Here is a 16212-nt window from a genome sequence, read left to right on the forward strand (position 1 = left end):
ATCCTGTTTACACAACGGTGGGCGCGAGGTAGCGTGTGTGGTGGTCATTGGCACTTTCTTTGTCGAATTTTATTCGCCGAGTGTAAAAGCGATCGGAGATTTTCCTTCCAGTTGAAAGCTGCGGGGTCACCCTGTTGTGTTTCGTGCTGATGTTGCAGTGTGTGATTCCGCAGTCGTGGCACTTCATCTCGTGTGATCGTGGTGCCCCAGAGCCACGACCACGACGACATCGGCACGATGCGATCCTCATCACTACACGCTCGTTCGTTCGTTCGTTTGCGAGTGATCGCGGGCTTCTGTGGATGTTTGGGTTTTTCCCAACCCCCGGTCCGGGTCAGAGATCACCGAAACCTCCCCCCTGGGACCGCGGGACCCGGTTTCCGATAAGCAATAAGGGCTGTGTGTTGTGTCTTTTTCCGCCGCGGTGTCAAAAGTGTATCAGGTTTTATTTTCGGTCAAACGAAAGACACGCGTGGCGGCACGCAGAGATGTTGCTTCTTTTCTTTGTCCCCAAGGAATCAACCAGAACACACTGCCAGTAACATATTGTAGTTAAGCAATGTCGAATTTTCAACCCCCTTTTGCACCCTTTTGCATCGTTGCTGTTGTTGCGAAATTATGGTGAACATTATTATTGGCGTGTTCTTTGCCACGAAGGCAGTGAAGGAACTATGGTGGTGGGGGGTGGTGGTTGGTATGCTTCAGTGCGGTGCTATTGTTGTGTTAGGCGCCGCCGCGGTTGTGGTGGTCTTTGTGTTGGTGAGCAGCAGTGGCTTCACCGCTCGCTCGGAGTGTGTGACATTTAAAGAACCGACCGATCGAAAGGGAAGATCCGGGTTCCCCCCGGCGGCATGAAGGGGGTGGGGGGTGGGGTGGTTTTGGGCTCTTGATTGTTGTGCTCTTTTTTTTCACCAATTTTCCTATTAAGGTGAACTCATTCATGCAAATTTTCCCTTTCTCTCCTCCCCGGCCAGAAAGATTGGTGGCGTTGTGTTGATCTATCATTATTTTGCCATTATTGCTCGATCTGTATTCCGCGATCTCCGATTTCGCGACCGCTTTTGAATGTAGTGTGTGACTTCTTCTTGCAAAATCACCCACCCTCCCCCGGTCGTCGTAGTGGCCGCGATGTTGAGCTGGACGTTTGACTTTTGTTCGCGTGATTCCCCTTTTTCTTCTCAAAAGAGACAGAGAGTGAGATCGCGAGTTTCCGTAGGGTTGTTTTATGTCCAGCGCCGCGTCGAGTGCATTGGAGATATACTTATTTAGTGTTTGTGGCGATGGTACGCTCGTATCCAGCGTGGCAAGCATGGAGTTGTGTGCGAGACGCAGATCTTCTTTCTGGCAAGGACGGTCAAACAATTATGGACGAAGCGAGTGTGAAGGGGGAGGGGACGTTGGAGTAATTTCAGATGAAGTTAAACAGTCGTCTTTGGTTTGTTGAATGTGTCTTAAGCAGATCCCCGCGTCTCGACGAACTCTCGATCGCGGTAAGGTGGAAATGGAAAATCCGCAATTGAATCCGCATTTAAAATTCGAACATTGGTGCTTACGCATGCAAAGCAAGCTAGGCTGCATCCAGCTTGGTGGTGGTGTGTTTTGTATTTGCATCGCAACGCAGAATGTACAACACTAAGTCGGTCAGGTTTTTGTAAAAGAAGAAGAAGCACAAGAAAAGCGTGTAACCGAAAGCCGAGCCGAAGAAGCAGAAAACAGCAACATCGCATTGCTGCGGGGCAACAGCAATAACAACACATAAAAAGCTCTTTAAGAAGTGGGCCGAGGGAGGGAGGGGGAGGGCGGACTCTGACTCTGCGGAAACGGCAGTAAAATTGAAGAGAAGCGAGTTCAATAAACTCCTCGACGGCGGTCGAGATTTCGCTAAGTCTCTTACCGCGGATCCAGTCTTTTCTGCAGGGGGAAGTGGGTGGATTGGGTGGTGCGGGGTGGTTGTTTGGAGGGGCGCCTTCCTGCCCGCCCGCCCGCCCGACGGACGAGTGCTGGAGATGCCACGTAACTGTTGCGATTTTCATCGAATCGGGCACACACATCGAACGGGAAAAGTGGGGTGAAGTGGAGTGGAGGTTGGCCGCCGAAGTCGTCTTGCTTAAGATTGGAAAGGGAGAGTCTATGTAAAGAGACCGAAAAAGAGAGAGAGCAGGAGAGAAGGGACATAAGAAACGTGTACCAGTGAGAAAAGATGTTAAGAAACCGCGGAATGCGAACGTGTCGTCGCGACAAGTATAGTGAGTTGTGAGATGTGGTAAACTGCTTCTTCATCGCGAAGTCCAGAGTCTGGTGAAGCGTATAGCTTTTCCTTTTCCATTGGACTTTTCCGGACTTTTGTTTAGGCCCTTCCGTCGTCGTCTTGGCGGTGAGCGTGTGGTTCTTCCTTCGCGACCGCACGAAAAGACGTTTCGTTGACAGACTCTGGAGTGAGCCACATAGTGAGAGATCAGTGAGGTCGCGAACGGCCGCGAACGGCCGCGAGACACGAAGCCGTGCAAAAGGGAGAACCCGCGCGGTGTTGGTAGTCGTCGATCTGTTGTGTGAGTCTGCTATGCTGCCACTCTTGCCAAGTGTCTCTGGCTACGGTCGTATGCGTACGTGCGTTGGGGCTCGTTTGTTGGGGTTGGCCTCCCTCTCCAGGGAGGAGGGACGGGTATCTGCGGCAATGTGTGTTCTTTGATTAATGCTGCCACGTTTTAAGTATTTCCAGCAAGTGTGCCGCGCGCTGGTGTGGCGTTGTTTCGGTGGTGGTGGGTATGTGTGAAGGGCCGTACGGAGTTGGGGGGTGACTTCCCGGGGGAGGAGGAGCAATGGGTTGATGTTGGGAAAAGGGGGGGAGTATGCAATTGTTGGAGTGCACGGAGCAAAGAATGCAGCTTGCTCTGGGGGAACGTTGAGCTCCAACGGTTTCCTCCCAGATCACACCCCCAATCCCAACCCCCCTTCCCCACAACCACTAACCACCCACTAAGCTGATTTTAGTTCAGCTGTGTGTTTGTATCGATACGTGAGCAAACGAAGAACGGCCGGGCAAAAGGGGGGTGGTGTTTAGGGGTTGGAGGGGAAGGGAAAGCACCGCCGAATGTAATGGAAGTGCGCCCTAGTTTTTTCGAAGTTTCGCGAGTGTGTATGTAGCTCCTTTGGCAGGGTGTGTTTGTATATGTGCTCAATGTATGCTTGCGTTTTTTTCACTTCTTTTTAATGCTAGATCGGCACATTCCTTTCATTCAAAATCGCGAATGCTTCCCTCCCCGCGGCCGTGCACCACATGTACAATGTTGACTGGAGGAAATTGTCTCTTGAGTGGTGGATGGAGAGGATACGACACAGAAGAGGAGAAGTCTCTCGACTTCTCGCGAAAAGAAACCATGAACTCTATTGCCTATATTGAGCCTTTTGGAGAAAACTAGCGAGAAGAATGGGTGGGGAAGAAAAGAAGGAAGGGTCGGGGGGAGGTTTGAAGTGTGAATGACGTGATGCAGTTTGCACTTTGGAACATGGATTGGTGATATTCTGCGTTTGTTGCAAACTCCCCCAGGAGTATATAGTGTACCAGCCGAAAAGCTTCTGGCAATTAATTTCTTCCAATGTCAAATGTAAGGATTTACTTTAAAGCCATAAGGATTGCTTACTCTAGCAAACTTGGAGACATGGAAGTGAACGTTACAAGAAGTAACGATTCGGAAGCCCAACGCAACATGTGTGTGGACTGTCTTGAAGATACCTTTGTTGAAAGAAGTGAAGACGAATTTGGTCAAAGCAACCAGAATGAAGAAAGTCGTCGGCCTAGCAACAGTGACGCCAACTTTGCTTTGTCTATTGCAATCCCACACAGTCATTCAGCCTATGATTAAGTAAATTGCCAACCACAAAGCACATGGCGCAGAACAATATCATAGCTAGTGATTTGGTGACCCTTTTTTTCTTCAGTGGCAAAAGGGAAATTACTGGAATAAACACTATCTAAAAACTCCTGTACATGTTCTTCAAAACAGTGTAGGTAGTGGAAATTCATCAAGCGTGGTTCCCAGTCTAAGGCTTTTTCTGGCATATTCATTTTCACGAAAATCTCCTCCTCCCGTTCAATGGAGATTCTTCCAGAAACTGTCACTCGCCATTCACAAATACCAGAGACATTTGACTCAATCAAGTGGTCGAGATTCCTTGATTTGCCTCATCCAACTTCTCAGGCACTTCAGTCCAATCAGTCCCAGGCCGTCGTCACCCAGTCCCAATCGGTTAGAACGTGCGGTTCCGGGCAATGATGGATGGATGGATGGATTCTTCGCATCGAACTCATACCATACCAACACGCACCCAGAAGGCATATCCACTTGGCCAAGGCGCAGTTTGGGGATGTAAAATATTTGCTCGGTAGTACTCGCAAATGGGTGTAAGTTCCTCGTGTATGTATCTTATGCTTCCGATGATGAACGTGTAGCGCGTAAAAGAGAGATTGAGCGTCTTGTTGATCATTCTTGAGTGAGATAAATTGAGTCAAATATGTACTGTGCCCGTCCGTGGTATGATTCCATTGTCCATACATTTCTCCGGAGGGATTACTGGGTCTCGAAGCCGTAGGGATTGTTGTGAAGCAACAACATTCGAATGAAGTTCGAGGGTGGTTATGTTTATCTTGCGCAACTGATAAAATCGTTTGAGATAAGAAATCTTCTGACATCATCCAGTATGCGAAATTCACTTACTTGCTTTTCAAAAAGTTTTTGGAAAAGCAAAACCACGCTCTTTCCACATTATCTCGTGGTGTGCCGCCTTGCTTGAACAACGCTCTTCCTCCTCGACCGTCTATCGCAATCGGATATGGGGAGTGCACCATTCCCTACGACATAGCGTTGGCAAATTTGGCAGACAGCCGGCGTCGCCATCGCCACAGTTGCCGTCGCCGTAGTCGTAGTCGATGTTGTTGGTCCAAAGGGAAAACGATAGCTTAACGATACACCATCTCGAGGGGAATGGTTTCGGCGGCGTCTAGCCAAAACGCACCCGGACCTGCGGGGCGGCTTGTTGCAAACGGAACGGAAACGACGGTGTCCGGTGGGCGGGAAGAGATAGGAAATGAAATGTATTTTCCATTTGCAGTCGTGTAGTACAATCTCTGAGCAGCGCAGTGGCAATATCTACTTCCGGCTAGCGTCATGTGAAACCTCACCGAACGCACTTTGCTCGCTGGTTGGTGACAGAAGGAGAGAGAGAAGGAAGTGTGTGAGTGGGAAAGTTGTTATCGGAGGAGGAGTGTTGAAGAAAGAAAAAGAAGAGTGTTATAAGCGCCGACAGCTTGATCGCGTGCGATCGCGAAGAGTCGCGGAAGGTTTATCAAAATCATTAGTGAAGCTTGGACACACAACCGAGAGAGTGACGGAAAGGAGAGTGATTTAGAGCCGACCTCCTGTGCAGTGACTTGAGTTCCGGAATCCAAGTATTGTCCCCCTCGAACTCTCGTCGCCAGAGAGTCCTTGGTCCAGCATCATGGTGCGAAGGGCGGTATCGACGTCTCCGGAATCGACCAACCACTTGAACCACCATCACCTCAGCCAAGCGCAGACTCCAACCTCGTCGACGTCCTCCCTGTCCTCGGCCTCCGATGGGCAGCCGGTGTCGCAGCAAGCCTCGCCATCGTCCCAACAGCACTCGCCAGTGTCCGCCGGTGGAGGCGTCGGAGGAGCAGGAGCCACTGCCGGCGGTCCGGGTGGCAGTCTGCTGGGGCTACACCACCAGCAGCAATCGCCCCATCAGCCCCACCAGGGCCACCATCCACATCAGCATCCGCTGCATACGCCTCCACCGCATCACCACGTGCACATAGCTCCGGCACCTCACGAGAACGGACATGGCGGTCCGGCCGGAACCGGCATCTTCATAGCGGCGGCACCTTACACCGGCGAGTACTACGCGGACCATCCGTACTACTACTCGCATCCGGAGTATGGGTCGCCGTCGCCGTCCCAGCACATCTGCCCAGTGCATGACTACGGTAAGGTTGTCTTTCGCAGAAGACCAACTTTTCAAACGAATTTACTATTCAGCACTTTGGGGCGGCACATTGCTGGAACTGAAAGGGCCACACGCGCTGATAGTAATATCTCTGCGTTATTGCTTTCTACAGTGATAAACAATTCCGACAGCAGAACTTTGATAAGGTGGAACGGGGTCCCCGATCGCTGAACCGAGTATGTGCGTTTCCACGTAATTAGTAGACCGTGAGTGAAGATGCACAAACAACACCTCTTGGAAAATGGAATTCGCGTCACAGCGTCCATTGCAAGCTACAACTCTAGACTCTTCTAAGCATTACTATGTTGATTAACTACAGTTTCTAATCATGATTGAAGATTTCTTTGAAACAAATGTCAAAGAAGTACGAGTTTATAATCAGTTATACGCGTGGTCAATACTTTTGGCTTTGTCACTACTGGAGGAGAACCTAACGATTTCTCCTAAGCTGGTGTCTCAGCCTAAGAGCGATCTTTGTCTGGAACAGTCTAGACGATCCGCTTGGTTTTTATAGGTTTCATAGCTAGCGGACTTTGACTGGACGTTTTCTTCTCAAACACTTTCAAGAGAACATGCCACTCTCGTTCAATTTCACATCGAAGAAAGGGTTCTCTGGGAGACGGAACATCCTCTAGAAGAGCGCAATTAAGATTTTTTTTTTTAGTAAACAATATTTTGTAATTAAGAGCTGACCTCTGACCGGCTGACTTCAGCATTATGCCTTTCTTGCATCCCAAAAAAAAAGAATGGAGGACTATCTCTGCGCGTGGCTCCATAATCAGCGTTCAATGCACTGGTGAATTTATAAACATGTCGTGAAAACTACAATGCACGTTGCAGAACCACGTTGCAGAGACGGTTGCCAATTTTTATAAACAATGTATTTGGTTCTTTTGCGAACAAATCTTATTGATCACCTACGTCAACGGCGCAAATCTTGATCATCCGCTTTCGCCGTGAAGAGTAGATCTGGATCACTATCGGGAGGGGTATAAAAGTGATGTTATCATCGAAAGGAACCAAATCAGTCTGCTAACCAAGTGCGCCTCTAGTGGACACACAGTGTGATCAGTGCCTGTGCTTTTCTGTGATCTTTTCAATCCCGGAAGAAGACGTATTTGCGCCGTAGTTTCGGTAGTTAAACACTCAATTCGAAGACACGCAACGATGCAGAGGGAAGGGATTGCAGATACGACAACGCGTATTAATTACTTACCATTTCCGTCGGTTAACCTTCAGCGAGGTATTATCGCCTCGTGGGTCATGGGAACGCTTTGATATATCTGTGCAGTTTTAATATTTTATTGACCATTGTATTTGGTTTTGTTTGGTGTGCTTGCTGCCTTGAGAAAAGGAAGGATGTATACTTTTTAGTTGAAAAATTTTAAATCCCTTTAAAAGAGTTATTTTATGATGATGCACAAAACAACGCGCGGAGACATTGTAGTGGATAATTACTAAAGTTAATTACGGTTACGGTTACGAACGCAGTTAAACGCAAAACTACCAGTTAATGAGATTTCCATTGAATCATAAAAAGATCGTTCAATTTATTTTAAAAGTAGTAAAGCTTAAATTACCCGCACAACATACGAAACCAAGTAGGAAAATGTTGATTAGGACTACCGCGAAACGATAATAAGCCAAGGCGATCCCATTCCGGAACATTTCAATACCGGACTGGGGGGTAACTTTGCCGTGTTGTGCCTATTGGTAAGAATAATATTACCCCAATCCGCAGCCGGGGAAATCCGTATGGTCGATGGTATGCGTGACGCGGAGGACGTGACACGTCGGCGATTCTCAGCTGGCGCCGCGGGAGGCTTGCAGAATTTCGCGGAGGACCCCTGGATGGCGGGTTGGTGGTTTGTGGTTGGTCCCTGGAAAGACCCATTCGTCGTGAGCGAGCAGGCTGAAACTGGATTTGCCTGGTGGGTGTCCATAACCACTACCACCAACGTTGGAGGTGGGTAACAATCGTCGCGTCAACACCCGGGCGCGGAACCCGATGCTTCGGCGGGGGTTCCGGAGCTGGAGGTAGAGTTTTTTGTGCCTGCCAGGAACCTTCCGAAAAATCATCCAAAACGCTCGCGCTGTTGAGTGGGAGAAACAAAACGGCGAAACAAGGGTCTTCGCGAATTTTTGTACTCTGCTTGGCGATCTTCTACATCTCTTTGTCGTCGTCGTCCACCCTCCGGCGCAAGAGAGAGACACGGATGCCACATCGCGTGCAAACTTGCCACGAATGCTTCGGAGGAGTTTCACGCCCAACTCCTCGGCGTGTGTATCTAGTCTCGATTTTTCGGTGTCTTCTTTCTCTTCACCGGCAACTCACTGGGCCATACGTACGTAGTCTTGCAGAATCGAGCGGGGCGGTATATAACGGAATGTGTCGGAGATGTCGAGGACGAACTCCGGGGTGGTGGAACGGAGGCACACAACCAGCGTTTATCATTAAAGGTCGTCCGCGTCTTTTTCGCAGTCTCTCTTTGTAAGATGGCTTTAAGCACGACTTCACTTCGACATTGCTTCGACTTTGCATCAGACCAAAAACCCGTTTTCTATTCTCCGAATGGACGCTGTGGAAGTGTGGACCAGCGGGGGGGGGGGGGGGGGGGGGGGGGGGGAGGAACAGCCAGCACGAAGAGTGGGGCGAAGGGGGAGGCAGCAGCACATCCTCCATATGATGATGATGATGACGAGGTTGATGATGATTCAAATCTCGAGCTTCAGTTCATGTTTTAACTGTGTGTTTGTTTAAGTTTGTTATTTGAGTCGGTTTGCTTTTTCTTTTGCTTTTTTATGTTCTGTTGAACGCTTTACTGCTTTTCTTAAAGAACGATCAACTTCTTCTTCACATACCTTTTTTTAAATTGATCCGTGATTTACTTGCATTCTACAAATGTTTCAAATTTTTAGGCATGTCTTACGCGGTTTTTGTGTGCCCCTGTTTTGCTGCAATCAAAATCAACGCATGTGGCCCTATTTGTGCCAAATTTAGTTCGCTCAAGTGTGGCCGGCTTAAGACGTTTGTACGAAAGGAAGCTGGAAAGAGAAATACGAAAACATGCTCGTCGAGCGCATGTGTTTGTGCTTCTCCTGAGGCTGTGGGTCGGTCGTTGGTGGGTAACGGGATTTCACTTATCATGTTTCCTACCATATGATGAAAAGGGCTCCGCTCAAGAAGATAGAGGCGAGCCACGAGAAAACACTCGAGTACAATCCTCGAGCGGTGGCTACTTCGGGGATCTCTTTAAGAAAGGTTCAATTTGGTTCGAGAATGGAATTTGGACAGCCCCATTGGATGGAGAGGAAGAATGCCCTCGAGGGGTGGAAAAAATGCTCCAAACCGAGGGGGGGAAAATGCTGCAGCAGCATTCGCGGTTCGTGCGTGTTGGTGTAAATTCGGTGTATGAAGGCTACAGATGATTGCAGATTGGTGTTTTTTTGTTGGTGTTATTTTCCATTTTGTTTTGTTTCCTGCTTAAGGTCGCTTCTTTTTTTTACTCGCAGTCCGATGATCCCTTCATCTCCGAGAGTGGTCTTCCCGATCTTCCCGACCGGTTTCTGGCGCACACACTCTCTCGGTCGCGAGAAGGTCTTGCGGGGTAGTTTCGGTGTCTCCACAGTCTCCACAGCTTTTCTGTTCAGCTGGGCAATGTTGTTGCTTCTTGGTTTTTCCCTTTGCCTTTCGACTTTCTTGCAACCCGTTCGACGTCGTCCTCTTCTTGGCTCGAACTGTTGGATCTTGGAGCCCGCGAGACCGAGGGATGAAGTGATAAACGCAGAAACTGGTTCCACCCAAGAACTGGAACCTAGCAGCGCTGCGGGAGCTCAGGTTTGGGAGGTTTTCTGGGTGTGGACTGAGGGCCTTGTGAGGTTTTTTTCCTCCCAGCCATGGCATGGTCTGGGGATGGCGGGTTGAAACCCGGCTCCCCCGCCGAAGGGTTGATTGTACTCTGTGCAAATAATGACCTTGATTAGTTATGCTCTCTTTTTCTTCCCCCCGGGGTGGCGAGTTCATCTTCGGGTTCGTGTCTCGACTGCGCGTGTGTTCCTCTTTTGAAAGTGGGAGAAATATGCACGGAGCGATGTCCCCGAGACCGACTGAACAGCAACTGCTGCATTGCTCTCGGCCACTTTTGCTCCCCGCATTCCCTCGAGCCATGGCGAACGGTTGGCTTGGCGTTCGTCGGAACGGCGAAGGTTTGGTACCCGAAGGTACCGAAAAACTTCACGCATAGTCCCCCGGGGGGAGGAGGGGTGGGACGCCATCCGTCTGGGGATGGGGCCCATGGAGGGGCGAGAAGAAGGGCGCGTTTGTCTATGTATATAAACACGAAATATTAATGACCGTCTGGTCTGGTCTGGTCTGGTCTGCTGCTGCTTGCTCGAATGGACTGCTGCGCCGTTGCATGATGGTTTGGTTGGCTACTGTCTGTTGCTTCAGGATGGGCTTCTTGCCTCCGTTGTCTTGTTGCTGGTGAACAAGCAGCACGGCGCGTTGTGATCCACTTTCAAAGCGGATCCTTTGGCGAGGAGGTGGCTATTATTCGGAGTATGATTTAATGAGTTAGAATTTTTCCCCCAGTTGCAGTAAAATAATGCGCCACATTGTACGTTAACTTGTCATGGATTTATTACAATTATCTTCTTATGGCCCCCGGATTTCCCACTCATCGAATTCCTCCCAACCAATCAACACGTAGGGGAAATTGTTTATACATAAGTTCTTATTTGCCCTAATCTGGTTCCCTCGCGAAATGTCGACATGTGCTGGAAAATCCAACCATCGGATCCCGCATTGAAAGACTGACGATTGTTGTTGATCTGCTGGTGGTGCATACGTTTTCGCTGATGCTGACGGTTTCCTGATCTTGAGTTGGGGAACTTTTTTTTTTCGAACCAGAGAAGAACATACGCGTCAGGGAATGTATCTCTGTTCAAAAATCATCTGTATTCGTGTTTGAGGGGAACTAAACCGGTCATCATGGGTTTGTCCACCCCTATGTGTGAGCCGTCGACCAGCATTAGTGTCAATTAGCAACGCGCGGCACGGAATATCGTCCCTCGCCGTCCATCGGGGTGTGTGCCTTTTGGTTTACCATTTTTCTCCTCACTTTTCCAATGAATTTTATTTTCAATGGTGCGTCGATTTGGTTTGGTCTGTTGGAAGGATTCGTGGGAATGCTGGCTAGCTAAAGGTGACCAACGCGAAACATCGTTTGAATTAAGTATGCTTCATTTGCGGATTACAACCACGACGTCGATAATGTCTGGCGTGTTATAAACTCAAATGCAGGTGGAGATTGTAAAGTCTTATCTAAAGTCCTCGTCTATTATTTTCGCCAGATGAACACGTCAAACACCATCAAGCATTTATCTACATTTCTTTCCTTGTCTCTAAGGATGGCTACTCCTCCTACGACGCTGACCAACGATAGACGTGACGAACCAACGGTATCTGTTTCGAATTAGTTCGAATGTTCTTTTTTCATTTCCATCCCAAGGCGAAAGCAACAGATTCGGCATCAGCTGAAAAAAGACGCGCTTTCGCGAATTGGACGAAGAAATGGCGCAAGTGTGGCGAGGCGTGTATTTTTGCTTCATTTCTCTCCCTCGAGTCGAGTCTCGGACGCGACTCACTCGGGGGCATTAACCGGTAGAATTTTATGGCAAACTTTTATGCATGTGTGTATCTTTTGGGTTGTTGGGAGCAAGACGAGCAGCGTGTATCCTGGAGTGTTGGAGGGGGAGGGTTGGGTGGATAAGTTACACACCCGATGCTTTGTTTTTCACTCTCCTGTCCGTCCGGTGCGCAGACATGACCTCCTTCAGGTTGTTATCGACAGTCTGGGGGTGATGAATTTCAAAAGTGCATACGTAAATAACGATATGCGTCGTGGAAGGAGATGAAGTGCGCATCCGAGATCAGGCATCCACGTCCCGGAGTCGCCGGCAAAACCAGGTCACGGATTCACGACCTTCCGTCGATGGATATTTTGAGAATCGTTTAAAAATAGCTCGGTGTTTACTTGAACCCAAGTAATACACCGTCGGTAGAACCGCAAGTAGCGCGGCATTCCTTTTCCTCCCGATCTCGAATTGGCCATTTTCCCGTTCCCGCTGATAACGACATTCCAGCACCATTTGATTGAATCATTTCTCTTTCTCTCCTTCCCAATCTCTACCACAGGCCCCGTCACGCTGCCGATGGTGTCACAAAACCCCACACCTCCGATGGCCATGCCGATGCAGGTTCCGCACGGCCACATGATGCAGCAGATCGTCGACGAAAATGGGACGCTGAGGCACGTCATCCTGTCCACCCAGCCGCAGCAGCTCGCCCAGGGCGGCGTCCAGCACCATATGCATCCTTCGTTTGTAAGTAGTCCATCCCCCACACCACCCCCCTGGGTTGGGGGGCGGCGTGTATGTTAGCTTAAGACATTCCATCCTGCAGTTCACCATCTCATTTTTGTACCAGCTTTCTGTCTGTTTATCTAAATAATCATCGACGCGGCGATGGGGATATGAGAGATGGCGTTGGCGGTGCAGTTTACGTATGTGAAAAATGTACGAACTTGTTTCTCCCAGGCAAAAAAAAAAACAGAAAGATGCCCCACAACTACTGAGTGAGTCACCACGCTTGGGTCCGCTTCTCGCTAAGAGCTATAATAAATAGCTTGCGCCAACTTATCGCCTGGAAATTCACACATTTTTCCTTCGAATCGTGCGTGTCTTGGAGGGTGGCCTTCCTTGCTTGCGTCCGCGAACCCGGTCCGAACCGGTCCCGGAGTGTTGATTTGTTGCTAATTTACGGCACGTTCAGTGCAAATTTCTTCTTCCTGTTGTACGAACCGATGAAGAAGCCAGAGGAGGGGCCCCCGGCTCCTGTACCTTTCAGGGGTTTGAGTTGAGTTTTTAGCAGTTCTACCTATGAGTCACGAACTGACCAGGCATGCACCAACTTCCGGCATATCATTGGAAGTAGGTTACAGTAATAATTTGTCCGCACTTTACTGGCATCCGTCAACGCAAGATCATAGCGCTTTCTGCACCTGTTTACACTTTCATTCTACCGACCGAATGGTTACTTCTTACAACGTTTTACAACTCAGCTAGCAAACCCGGCAGTGCACGTAAAACATCAAACAATCCTAGCCTACTGTAAAGTACTTGATGTTGAATCGTCAAACCTCCAAATGGCAACACCAAACGGGTCAAGTAGACAATTCGTCGCTTTCTAGGATCTAAAGGGTGAAGGTAAAAGTAGGGGAAAATCACTTTCCGGTCGAAAAACATGCTTTTGCGAGGATTTTTGTGATTGGGGAAAAGCGATCATAGCCTACCTTATCCTGTATTCCTCGAGTGGTCGTGCCTACTACAAACATTCAACCGGTAGCTATCATTGCGGTAGATCCTAGAAAGCGACGAATTGTCTACTTGACCCGTTTAGTGTTGCAACTTGGAGGTTTGACGATTCACCATCAAATACCTTACAGTAGGCTATCGTTGTTTGGTGTTCTACTTACACTGCCGGGTTTGCTAGCTGAGATGTAAAACTCTGTACCTTACGATGATCGGAAACCCCGTTGCGTTCTTCTGGCTAAATTTAGAGAAAAAATGGCTCTTAGGTATGCGAAAATTCTGTTACACATATGGTCATTTTACGTGTGTGCCTTCGGTGTATTCGAAGATCTTTTGTAGCGATGGACTAATTCACGATCTTCCAAAACAAAATCATTTTTGGGGCGCGTTTTCTAGTCGATGTGCGCCGGTTACGCCTTTGCTCAAACTGAGTCCAGAGTCAGCAGGCATGTTTTTTCCTACTTATTTTCCCATCCTCCTCCTCCTTCTTCTTCTCCTCCTCCATGCGCCAGATCTCGCCGGGCAGTCCGTGCACACAGAGAGGAAGTGTTGCTTCCGGATTTGATCAGATTATGATTGGAGCACAACAGTAGTGGGCATCACATGTGCGTGATGTGTGTGCGCACTACTTGCGCCACATTACGCTGCGCGCCACCAGCACATGCCAGAACACTTGGCATTAGTGCGACAGAAAGGAAGAAAACAAAACTAAAAACCAGTGAGCATATACCTCCCGTCCGAGGCCGCCCCCCCCCCCCCCCCCCCCCCGCTGTTTCTTGCGCTGTAAAACATATCAAGCGAAATGCGAGAAGCATCGGCCCATTGCCACCTTCTTCCTGTTGCTTCCGGAGTGACTTAGTCCTCCGTCTCCCCCTCCTCCTACTCCGGTGGATGGGTGTCGATTTAAAAACAGCACCACCCCATGTTCCGACCGAGGAAAAACGGTACAGAGGCGGAAGAGGAGACACATTGGGCGGAGGATGGATGAAAAATAACACGACAGGAAAGTAGTAAAATATCAACAATTATAATCGAAAGCGGAATTACTACTGCGGGCGGGCAGCTGGTTGGTGGTGGTGGGTACACGAAGAGATGTGGATGTGTCTGGTTCCGCGTTTCGAACACGTCCTCACTTCGCTTCGGCAGCCGCTGGACCGCGGACAAAGCGGCAACATTGTCGCACCAGGCTATGCGTAATTGGTCTCTCCATCAGTGGCCACAATCAAAGGCGCACAGTGTTCTTTTTTTTGTCCGTCTCTCTTCTATTGATGAATGCTCGCGATGAACACGAACATGATGACATGGTTTAACGCCCTGATATTAGATTGATACTTTTATACAGTTAGCGTTACTGTGTGGCATTCGGTCAATCAATCAAACCACGGTACATGTTTTCAAAACATTGGTTTAGTTGCTTATCAGACGGCAAGGATTACCGTTCGGGTTAATTTACTGTATAGAAACACACACAGACACGCCATAATTAAATGGTGGTAAGTTTATAGTGCCAGTAAGTCCTTAAAAATATATATATATTTCGTCGGTCGAGAAAAAAAAAGCACATTACCAAATGTCAACTTGAATCTCTGAATCAAGTCTATTGCGCGGCACAAAAACCATCGTATCCGTCGAACGGACCGACGGATGCTGGACGGATTCTGGAGTCGCTGGAAAAGGGAAAGAGTGGATGGAGTGGCATTTTCTAAAGTGACTCTGGTGTGGTGTGGTGATCATGGACCATTTAAATGAAATTGCATGCCTGTCATTTTGGCTCAAGGTCGCACCGTGTGTGCGTGTGTGATCAAATGTTGCCTAGATTCTTCTTGTTAGTTTCATTCGCTTTTGATGGGTTTTAGCGAGTGGAGCTGCTGCGGTTTTTTCGGCGTGTTCGAGAAACAATCGAGTTCCGGGCAGCGAGGGTAACGTTGTTTGTTTTAGAGATTTTTAATTGTCCCTCGCCGATGCGTGCTCTTCAAAAAAAAAAAAAAAACGACGGGGTGTTGCGAATTTGGAGGCCCACCGTTTCTCCCCCGTGTTGTAATAGAGCCAAACAGCCAACACCCCCGAAACTGAGGTGGACGACGTTAAAGTGCCTTCAAGCGGGACCGACCACCGGGAGTAAAGAGCAAAACCACATCCGGCAACTGTTGTTGGGTGTTCACCACCAAAATCATTGGCCGCGTTCGTTGTGTTGTTGTGTCGGTTGAAGAAACGACTAAATTGCTGCCATCCCCTACGTCCGCACCGTGTGAGAGGAGGGGTGGGGGATTAGTTTTTGGTAGAATTGCAACATCAACCCACGAAAATAAAATAGAAAAACTTTCGATATTTTGTTTGTACGTCCCCCTCCGAGCGCGAGCACGTCGCGGCGTCGACAGAGAGACAATTGATTTGAAATTAAAATTCGGCGACAATTTGTTCACGTCCACCCGCCGTGGTAGAAACGGTGAGGGGGTGGGAGCGAGGTGGTGGACACTATGCAACCGCATGGAAATTGTTGCAGCGTCATTGAGCGCTCTATGTAATGCCGCCACCGTCGCCACCGTCATGCAATTTTGGGCGGTTATTGGCCTTCTCTCTAGGGTGGTTGTTTGATGGAACTCGTGTTGTTTTTTTTTATGTTGTCTCCATTCACGGCTCGCTGAATTGAATGTTTTGAGTTCATGTTTTCTGCCCTTCGCTCTATCTGCAATCTTCATTTAACACCCACGGGAGGAGGAGGGGATTGGGAAATGCTGGAACTAATTTGCTAACCCATGCTTCCCATTTCCCTCAAGTGTGATAGGTTTCGGTTTTTTTCTTTTCGCATTTCAACACTAT

At 48.8% G+C, this 16212-nt stretch overlaps 1 protein-coding gene across 1 annotated transcript in view; it reads left to right on the forward strand.

The window, feature by feature from the left end:
* The window catches only part of LOC131282738 (fibronectin type-III domain-containing protein 3A), a 33694-nt gene that overhangs the window by 10772 nt on the left and 6710 nt on the right, over nucleotides 1–16212 (forward strand). Inside the window, exon 3 of the mRNA XM_058312274.1 lies at nucleotides 12218–12405. Coding sequence (XP_058168257.1) covers nucleotides 12218–12405 — 188 coding nt within the window. The remainder of the gene's footprint in view (nucleotides 1–12217; nucleotides 12406–16212) is intronic.

This window comes from Anopheles ziemanni, chromosome 2 (genome assembly GCF_943734765.1).
Source record: "Anopheles ziemanni chromosome 2, idAnoZiCoDA_A2_x.2, whole genome shotgun sequence".
NCBI lineage: Eukaryota > Metazoa > Arthropoda > Insecta > Diptera > Culicidae > Anopheles > Anopheles ziemanni.